Here is a 10,085-nt window from a genome sequence, read left to right as displayed (position 1 = left end):
GGCAGCGGCTAACCAGCCAGCTACAAGCGATAGAATACCAAAAAGTTGCACATGTTTAATTGGGGGGCATGCTTAACATGGAACAGTTATTTTCACCAAATATATTGGCACGGGAGTGGATGATACCTAGGACAACATTTCTATTGTTTGAGATGGTGGATCAAAAGGGATATAAGGCAGTTAAATTTGAATAAGAAACAAGAAATTGATACCCTAAAACTTACCGTACCTATATAACGAAGACAAAACTTGTGCTGACATGGGAATCGTCAGAACCTGAACAAAAGCGGTGATTACCGAAATGGTGTAACGACATGTAAATTACAGCCGAGAAGTGAAAAGTGTGGGGGTGGGTCCGGCAGTTGGATTTTAGCGGGAGATCAAATTGATGATCAAGGTCTGGTCCTTTTGCTCTTAAGTCTGAAGAGATGGGAGCTCGATTTGGCACATATAGGCGCAACACGCAGGGGTTTTGTAGATTCGGTTTTTGTGATTGATGATGAAGGAAAATGAGCATCGAAATTCTATGCTTTTTGTTGACTGACCGTGGGGAGTTGCCTACCTTATGTCTATCTTTGTCTTGTGATAGGGCCTTGTCTACGACCTGCCTACATACACAACCTACACGACGATACCTGTCTATCATCTCTAACACATAAGTGTCCGACGCGATGATGGGTTTATTCTCCCGATCAAATATTGATTCCTACCTTATTCTAGGATCACTTCCTTCAACGTTGTTATAGGATGATTCTTCTCGTTAACCTATCATGGAAAGGATTTTTCAAGACCGGAAGAGCATATACCATTAATGTTAACGGGCATCAAAGTAAAGTAGAAGATATACCATCATGTCCATTCTCCTGTCGGCCTTCCCTTCCTCGAGTTTCTTGTTACTTTCTTTACCGAGTTCCCCCTCCCTTCCGCCGGTAATGATCACCACCTTCACACCGTTTAGAAACTCCCGGTAAGTTAGTATCGTTAATTTGAGAACGATTAAACTAGTTATGCGGGCAAGAAATTGTCTTCTTGATCACAGAGCCGAATCCAAGCTGGTAGTCTATAGCTGACAGTCCCCATTATGTGGGGGATTATTAAATCCGTTAGAGATAGATATATCTGTATAGTAAAAGAAAGCAAAGACGAAGAAAGGAGCGATTCTGTGAGTCGGGATATTTTTGTCAATTGGGAGAGAAACACTGACTCGAGTGCAGTTCGCTGGTGCGATTCCTCTGAATTGTATATAACTGATGTTAAGAGTTGACGAAACATATCCAGGTACTTTAGCAACATACCTATCGGGCATGGCAGCCCTGAAAATGCAAAATCATAGCTCATGGTGCAAGACGAATGATTTGCGATTCGAAACTCGTCTCATAATTCTCTCCCATTCATCAGAGGAATCTTGGAGCGGGCAAGACTTCCATGACCTGACGTAGATAAGTCCCTCTGGTTGATGTCGCAGATACCTGGTATCCTCCCCCCCCCCCTTCACATTTTGGGATTCTGAAACTTTTTCCCCCGAATGATTTTTATCTTTTTTTTTGGTCCTGTAGCCGTGATTCGATACTAAGGGGAAGAAATCTTCTACAGGACTGTAGAATAGATAGGAAAGCAACAGACGAAAAATTTCCAAGCGGTGTTAATAGGCTTCTATGGAATACCTAGGTTGGTTGCGAAGAACCCATTCGTCTAGGCACATTCTGTCCGATGATTACTAGGCGTGGACTGTTTCTCTGCTGCCTACCTACGGTATCGAGTGCCATAAGCTGAACCATACCTACCTGCCAAGGCTTTCGGGTGACATATGAGTTTAATGAACTCGGTGATAGCAACAGGATATACGCAACAAGACAGAGGGGTGTGCAGTGTCACGACTGTGTTGTGCTCGGTAGTTTCGACGCTTTCGACCACAAAGTGTCGTAAAAAAAGTAAAAAAAGAGAAATAGGGTCATCTGACCAGTCGATGCTGACATGTCTCTGAGCTGCAGGTCTCAATAGTCGAAGGAGGGTGTAACATATACTTCGCGTTATGGTACCTGATGTCTCCATGTTCGTCGACAGGGACAAAAGGCCTCCAGAATATTTTTGAAAGTTGGGAGAATGATTGGGCCAACTCCTATGCTGTGATGTTCATCGTAAAGATGTTTTATGAATGATGTTTGCATTGAAAACAATACGCTCTCGCACGAGTCACTACAGCCATAAGCAACCGCCCGTCTGCTTTACTCAATCTACAAATTATGACCCATGTATCATTTTCTCCGCTAACTACAAGAGCGAGATAGACCGTCGGCCATTATGGACTACAAAACGACATGCTGTACTGTTTGCAAACCAAATCCCATTCTTCCCTGTATAACGCCAGAAAGCAAACCACCCAGTTTCATGCCAACCCCCGTATATGAAGATAGACGCCCCTTTTTGGTGTGTATAACTTTGTGCAGGAAAAAAAAGGCATGCTAGCAAACCATGCTGCTGCTGCTGCCCTCCTGTTTCGTCCGCAACTTCCCCAAAGCCTGCCGAACCCCCCCGTCTTTTTCTGTCCTTATTTAAACACAGAGTCTGTAACTAGCATAGCGACCGGCCGTCTCGCTGATTCTCACAATCTTGACCACCTGCCCCCTCTTCAGCCCCAAATATCTCGCGATGGGATCCTTTTGCAGGATTCGTGGGAGCTGCGTCTCCTTCAGCCTGTATCTCTTGAGCAAGGCCATCTTCTCCTCCCTGCTCAGAAGAATGTGGGTTGGGACCAGCTCGTGGTGGGTGATGTTGACGAGGAGATCCTCCTCAAGGAAGCACTCGATCAGGGTGTACTGGCTGGTCACGGTCATGACCTTGCGGGCTTGGGCGGAAAGAGCGACGGCGGTGACGAGAATGCCGGCCTTGTATGAGTTGTTGGCGCAGTGCTCGACAAACTTCTTCATAACTGAAATGCCGATGGACGTCTTCTCGGGGCAGAACTCGACCCAGATGGTGCCGCATTCGGGGGCAGGGTCAGGGTTGGAGGCCGTTGGTGGAGGGGTGAACTTTTTGATCATGCTGGCGGAGGGACGGGCGGAGAAGGACATTATTGAGCGGCTATAATGAACAGAAGAGTTAGAAGGCTGAAGAGTGGGAGGGGGGGAAGGGGGGCAGGGGACAACATACTTTGGGGAACCGTCGCCGTTGGTGAACTTTCTCTTAAACTCATCGAGGGGCATCTTGATTTCTTCCTCGGCCAATTCGTAGCCCTGGGGCTTTGTTAGTATATAGAATCGATTTGTCTATGTTGAGACCCACGAACCCGGTCAGCGACCATCTCGTGGATGGTCCTCCATGCGCGCCAGAGTCGCGACACCTCCTTGTCGTGGATGTTGCCACTGCCAAAGTCGTCGGACATTGTGGATAGTTATCTGCTGCGATTGTAAATGTGGTCGAAGGGAAGATACTGGCAAAGGAGAGGATGGGCGATGGCGATGACTAGTTTGGTGGTGGTGGTGGTGGTTTGCGAAAAGCTTCAAAGGTTGCAAGGTTCTCTTTCCGCGAGGCTGAGAAAGAAGGGAACCGAAAAATTGACCGCTGGGGGGGGTGTACCCACTGATACAGCAAGGCACAGCGGGGTGGGCTTATCAAAGAGGTGCTTGCAGGTGTTGGGATTGGCAGGCGAATATGCGCACGTGCCACATTAAACACGGTAAATTGAAGCCTTAGCCCCTGGTCCGGGCGCCTGATAGCGCTGTTGCTCCCAAATTTTTGATTTTTTGGGGCAGGAAGGGCGTGTATGGAGGACCAGCTGTCACCACCGTTCACTACCGCAGTACTGCTACAGAAATATTCTCCTCTTTTTCCTCCACTTCTTCGGAACACATCACACTATCCCGCGGATCATCTCCCTACCAGATTCAGGGTCACCAATTGACACCAACATCTGGGGTTGTCCCTTCACAGCATCCTCTTGCACCCAACACATTCTACCCGGTATCGCTCTCTGGTTCTCGAAATGGCTACTGAAAGCACCGCTCCGGCCGCCGCCGTCGCCCCTACGGGCCCAATCCGCCGACCTGATGAGGCTCTGTTCAAGGAGCAGGAGGCTAAGCTTGACAAGGAGGTCAGGGCTCTGCAGGACAAGATTGTAAGCCCCAGCTCAGTTGTCCCCGTCTGGCCCCCGGTGCGAAATGCAGCCTCCCGCTGTGAACCGCCCGTCGTTTGCTGCCTAGGTTTATATGGGTCACACCGAATATCGGAGATGCTAATACCCAATTGTTCACAGAAAGCTGTAAACAACCAGATTGATCTTGCTGCTCCCAGAAAAGACCAGGAGTCCCAGAATCCAACCCAGATTCGCAGACAGGAGCTCATCAAGCGCCTCAACGAGATCAAGGAACAGCAGGGTGGTGGCAAGAAGGATCGCGCTTCCAAGTTCGACCAAATCAAGCGCCATGAAGAGACCGTGAAGCGCCTTATCAACGAGAGCAAGGCCGACCGTGCCAAGCTGCCCGTCAAGAACCTGGAGGAACTCGAGGAGAAGATTGCCCGTCTCGAGCGCGATGTTAACTCCGGTATGATGAAGCTTGTTGATGAGAAGAAGGCGCTTAACGAGATCTCCAACCTCCGCAAGCAGAAGAAGTTGTTTGGCGGCTTTGAGCAACAGCAGAAGCTGATTGACGAGCACAAGGCCAAGATCAAGGAGATCAAGGACAGCTTGGACACTCCCGAGGCCAAGAAGCTGAGCGAGGAATACGCTACTCTTCAGGCCGAACTCGACGTCATCAAGGCTGAGCAGAACACTGCCCGTGACAACCTCGGCAAGCTCAGGGATGAGCGTACCAAGCTCAAGATCGAGAGGGATGCAAAATACGCCGAGCTCAGGGCTCTCAGAGATGAATACTTCACTCAGAAGAAGGCCGCCGCTGCCTACGAGCGTGAGCAAAAGGCCAAGCGCGCCGAGCGTGAAGCTGCTGAGCGCGAGAAGTATGCTAAAGAGAAGCGCATGGAGCGTGCCAAGGCGATGCTCGCTGAGGCTTCCGAGCCTGCTTTCCTTGAGGAGATTCGCCGCGCCAACAGCCTCCTTCACTTTTTCGACCCCTCTCACCAGACTGTCGAGAAGGCCCCTCTTGTTGCCAACAAGGGTCTGGGTGCCACCGACATCCGCAAGGTTGAGGCCGACGGCCTGAAGGGCGTTCGCCTTGTGCGCAAGGAGGACCGCGACGAGGACTATCTCCCTGCGGCCAAGAAGGGCAAGAAGGGCAAGAAGAACAAGGCGGCCGAGGGTGGTGTTGCCGCCTCTGGCAAGTTCAGCTTGCCCCCTGCCGTGATGGACGACTGTAAGACTCTCGGTATCAACCTCCCGTCCGGCGCTGCCGATGTCCCTGCTGCCATTGAGGCAATCAAGGCTAAGCTCGCGAACTGGAAGGCCAACCAGGAGGCCGAGACCAAGAAGGTGGGTTTTAGAAGCTTGATTTTCTACATGCTACGATGTCATTCTAATCGAGATTGCAGAACGTCGAGAAAGCCAAGAAGGAAATTGAGCGCCTCGAGGCCGAGGAGCGCGGCGAGGTTGTCTCTAACGGAGAGGCCAAGGAGGACAAGGCAGTTGCCGAGACCACCAAGGCTGTCGAGGACGTCAGTCTTGAGGAGAAGAAGGCCGATGAGCCCGCCAAGGTTGAGGAGGTCGAGACCGCCGCCTAGGATGGTACGCGTGACGACCAGTCTTCTGCCGAGGTGGAGGAAGGCCAGAATCTTCAGGGTGAACCGACTCCTGAGTCTGAGGTAGAGCAGAGCGAGCTTTAGGAAGTTTCTGGCGATTCGTCTTTGGCATCACTCGAGGCTGGGCTTGGGGATGATCTTTCAGATTCGGAGAGTCAGCCTACGTACAACAGCGGTGCTCCAAGTTACAGTGAGTCTCTTCGATCACTCTCCCCCACAGCTAGGACGGCGGGTGAGATTGAAACGACCGATGATTTTAATGGCGAACCTCCGCCAGGCTACGTTGCGGTCATGGTCTGGGGGGAGGATTTGGACGGTTTTGCAATGAAAACGATTCTTATTCCCAGGGAACAAGAGGATTGAGCACCCTCAGAGCGGAAGACGTGACCTTGACAAACGTGGCAAAATATTATTGCTTTTTATTTATTTTTTATTTTTGAGCGGTATATAAATTTTATTATATCGTGTTTCGGTGTGGCTCTTTCACGGTATCACATGGGAAAACAGCGAGGTAGAGAAAAATGATTAGGTTCAATATTAACACCTGCGTGTGATATTTTCATAGCTTAGTAACCTTACTACCTGCGTAAGCTCTTCCTAACTTGGCAGCGTGTAGCGTGATGACAATCTTGACGCCCCCAAGACGACCCTTTGAAATGTATAAAACATCTAGACCTTTCCTTCGAGAGAAGTTCACCAACGTTCGCTCTCTCTCGTAGAGAGAGGATGACACACCATCACACACCCTCCCTCAAGATTGACCAAAAGCTGATAAAAATCAATTACTACTCTAATTTATATCATCCGCCCTCACCCACAAGTAAGGCACCAGGGCAGACAACACAAGGCATGAACAATACACCACCAAAAAAAAAAACGCCCCATCCCAAGACCCCATAAAATGCATGAAACCACCGTCCCCATGCCCTTATTTCTCAGCAAAAATCCAGGCCCCAAGAACGCCGTCCAGTTCCCCCATCTCCCCCATTGTTGCCATATCATAGGTAGCAAAGTCAGGCATAGAAATAAGCAACCTTACCTTCCATCACAACCTCCGAGTGGGAAACCTCTCCTGCGTCCACCTAGTAGCCCTCAAATTCGCCAACTTCTCCGGTGAATGCGCCAAACTACTCCCATCCCCAATACTTGCATTATTGTTCCCCTCCTCCTCCTCCTCGCCCTCCTCCTCCTGCTCAATCCCCAGAGTACCCTGCAACCTTTGCTTAACAGGACTGCTCCTCTCCCTAAACCTCTCATTCAACTGCCTCTGCTCCAGCGCCGCCATCTCCCTGTTGTTCCTCGGCGACCTCCCGATCCCCTCCATGCTCATCGCCTTCTTCAGGGGGCTGTCCTTGTGCTGATGCAGCCCTAGACTTCCGCCGTAGCTCGGGGGGACACCCAGCGGGTTGGTTCCCGAGCTAGACCGCATCGGCGTTCCTGCCTTGAAGGGGGAGACAGCCCTGTTCATTGACGGGGGTTGAGGGACAGGGGTCGAGGCTTCGTTTTCAAACGAGGAAGTAAAAGATTTGGTAAAGGACCCGGTCGACGAAACGGCCGGGGCGGCGGTGCTTCTGCGGTTAACAGTTACTGAGGCCGGGAGGTGGTGGTGGTCTCCGCGGTCGGGGTAGCCGAGGAGTTGGGCCGAGGGGGTCGAGATGGTGCCTGGGGTGCTGGGTCTAGCTGTTTTCGCCGCGAGGGGGGTGAATGGGTTTGTGGAAACGCGCCCCCTAGGTGTGCCAGCAAATGTGTTTCTCGGCTTGATGGCCTGAAGCCCGTCGGGGTCGATGATCTTGGCGTAGTTCGGGTTGGGGTGCGTCTCAAAGTTACGACGGATGACAGAGGATGGCGTCCCAACAGCGACGTATTCCTGTTCGATCTTGTCGTCGTTGATGGAGACCTGTATGCCAACCTCGCGGTAGACAGGGTGCAGTCTAGGGTGGACATACTTGACGTCGTACTCATGCATGACCTCCTTCTGAATGATGGCGTTGTCCTTGCCCTGACGGGTGAACTTGGAGTGCATGAGCCACATCTGGGCGGAGAGGATGGCTTGCAGAGCCATGCACTTGAAAACGGTGACGCTGGGGCGGGGGTCCATGGCAACGAGAGGCAAGAAGAGCCAGTGAATCAAGACGTGGCCGGGGCTGAACAAGCAGAACAGGCGAAGCGTGGCCGGATACGGATCCCAGACCTTCATCTCCCACACATCGCGTGTCTTGTCGGGGTGCGCTCGCTGCTCGGCAGTTTCGGAACTCAGGAGGCTCTGGATTACGCCCAATAGGCTCGAAGACGCGGGTGAAGAATCGACGCGGACGCGATGCGCAGAGGGCGTGGAGGGGGCATTTTGCTCGACGTTTGCCTCGAATAGACGGTAGGTACGCGATCGGGTCAGGGTGTAAAAGGCGTTCAGGCAAGAGATGGCAGTCAAAGCCCACATGCTAAAACGAGCCTGATCATCTGTCAGCTCCAACTATCTCTGCATCAAAAAGAGAGAACTCACCAAGAAGGTCAACGGGCCACTGGCCGGAGCATCGCCAAAAACATCATCCACATCCGGACGCGAGACGATATTAGCCCTCGCAATCAAGAAGAGAAAGTTGGCCGCAAGTCCAAACCGAGTGCCGAAAGCGGTAGAGTCCCAGTCAAACGTCTGGATCTCCTCCGAAAGCCACAGATAAAAGTCGCCAGGATTCAGACGGGCCTTGATCCTCTCCGACAACGGCTGTCGCCGTACCAGGCGCGTCGGCGGCATCGTGTGTAGTGTAGATGTGTTGTCTTCTTAAGTCAAAGTTATCCGTTCGCTGCGGTATGCAATCGCGCAACTCGGTCGTCCGTCCCTCTTTTCGCTCGGCCGCTCAATGAAGTCACCACCACGACTTGTTCTCAAATCCCCATCTGCGTTAAAAATGTGAAAGAAAAGACCCTTCAATCTTTCACCTTTTTCCCTGCCAGAAACAAAGATTTCACTCTGTCGGCGTGAAAGTTGTCAGTGTTTTTGCCCGCTAGAAATAAAAAGAAAGAAAGTCGCAAATTTGCCTCTTCTTTTCCCCCTTCAACGTTGCAATTGTTTACTTTTTTTTTTTTTTTAACAAACCCGCAACCAGCCAGACCAGACCAGAAGGGAAGCTCTCTCCACAAGCGGAAAATTGCCGGGGACAGGGATCACACCCCCGGCACTCGAACGCAGGCAGCCAGCCCACTAGCGCAGGCTTGGCTTGTTGGTCAGAGCTCCTGGCATATCCACTGTCTATTGCGGCGGCGGGCGTCACTTCAGTTGGCTCTTGTTACAGCATCACCACTGTGGGGTTGGTTGGAACTGCCCGCTCCTCCTCACCATCGTCAACATCAACAAAACCAACTTACACGACAACTTCCCCCTCCAACTGAACTCCTCCTTTTGTCGCAGTCGCATTTATTTGACACGCACACACAATCACAATACCGTAAACCTCTCCCCCTTTCCTCCACCCCCGGAGCGCCAGCCATGGCCTCCCAAGCAGACTACAAAGACAGGCAATTCCTCGCCGTGATAGGAGACGAGGACTCCGTTACTGGCCTTCTCCTCGCCGGCATTGGTGTATGTTCTCCTCCCCCAATCCCCCCCAACCCGTTCCCCCATCCCGATGCTAACCCCCCCCCCTCCCCCCTCCAGCACGTAACTTCCCCCCCCGACAACCAAAAAAACTTCCTCGTCGTCGACGCCAAAACCGAAACCTCGGCCATCGAGTCCACCTTTGAAAAGTTCACCACCGAGCGCAAAGACATTGGCATCGTGCTCATCAACCAACATGTACGTTTTCCTCCCTCCCTCCCCACACGTAATCAAGAACAAACAGAATGGGGGTTGATATGATGATGACGATGTGAGGATATAGATCGCAGATCGGATACGCTACCGTATCGATACCTACACCCAGGCCTTCCCCACCGTCCTCGAGATCCCCTCCAAAGACCACCCTTATGACCCCGAAAAGGACAGCGTGCTGAGGAGGGTGAGAAGGCTGTTTGGTGAATAAGTTGGTGCGCAATGGGCGTCATGATCAAGAGGCGGGATTTGGAAGGGGAAACATAAAGGTTGGCAGTGTGAGTCGGGAGACGCAATGATATGACCGAGTTGGGGATTGGAAATGTGACAGAGCATGTGGGTGGGTGGGTGATCACAACATTAAAACACCAACAGGAGGCGGTTAGACGAAGCATAATGATGTTCCTGTGTATTCCAGTATAGCAAGCCTCAAAGACTCCTTTACTACCATTCAATATGCTACTTCTCTCACAAACAATGCAATGAAAACAGCAAACAAGCCAGAAAAACAACAAAACTCCCAGACTACCCTGATAAAAACGAACGGAATGAAAGGAATCCCTGGTCCGCTTCAACGAAACGACGCGCGAAC

General features: G+C 51.4%; 4 protein-coding genes across 4 annotated transcripts; 2 read left to right on the top strand and 2 right to left on the bottom strand.

Annotated features, from left to right (window-relative positions):
- Positions 1 to 2,552: 2,552 nt before the first annotated feature.
- On the bottom strand, positions 2,553 to 3,382 carry PODANS_3_3870 (uncharacterized protein; the record flags this gene model as incomplete). The annotated part of the gene is made up of 3 exons (XM_001909137.1): positions 2,553 to 3,081; positions 3,151 to 3,233; positions 3,287 to 3,382. 3 exons carry the CDS (start codon positions 3,380 to 3,382, stop codon positions 2,553 to 2,555), a joined length of 708 nt encoding a protein of 235 aa, XP_001909172.1.
- Positions 3,383 to 3,982: 600 nt separating this feature from the next.
- On the top strand, positions 3,983 to 5,670 carry PODANS_3_3860 (uncharacterized protein; the record flags this gene model as incomplete). The annotated part of the gene is made up of 3 exons (XM_001909136.1): positions 3,983 to 4,114; positions 4,253 to 5,422; positions 5,482 to 5,670. The coding sequence occupies 3 exons, from the start codon at positions 3,983 to 3,985 to the stop codon at positions 5,668 to 5,670; spliced, it is 1,491 nt and encodes a 496-aa protein (XP_001909171.1).
- Positions 5,671 to 6,733: 1,063 nt separating this feature from the next.
- On the bottom strand, positions 6,734 to 8,440 carry PODANS_3_3850 (uncharacterized protein; the record flags this gene model as incomplete). Its single annotated transcript, XM_001909135.1, has 2 exons — positions 6,734 to 8,047; positions 8,189 to 8,440. The coding sequence occupies 2 exons, from the start codon at positions 8,438 to 8,440 to the stop codon at positions 6,734 to 6,736; spliced, it is 1,566 nt and encodes a 521-aa protein (XP_001909170.1).
- Positions 8,441 to 9,172: 732 nt separating this feature from the next.
- PODANS_3_3840 (uncharacterized protein) lies at positions 9,173 to 9,704 on the top strand (the record flags this gene model as incomplete). Its single annotated transcript, XM_001909134.1, has 3 exons — positions 9,173 to 9,265; positions 9,341 to 9,478; positions 9,564 to 9,704. The coding sequence occupies 3 exons, from the start codon at positions 9,173 to 9,175 to the stop codon at positions 9,702 to 9,704; spliced, it is 372 nt and encodes a 123-aa protein (XP_001909169.1).
- Between the last annotated feature and the right edge of the window lie 381 nt (positions 9,705 to 10,085).

This window comes from Podospora anserina, chromosome 3 (assembly GCF_000226545.1).
Source record: "Podospora anserina S mat+ genomic DNA chromosome 3, supercontig 2".
NCBI lineage: Eukaryota > Fungi > Ascomycota > Sordariomycetes > Sordariales > Podosporaceae > Podospora > Podospora anserina.
Note: the sequence above shows the minus strand (reverse complement) of the source record. Positions and strands in the feature narration are given on the sequence as shown.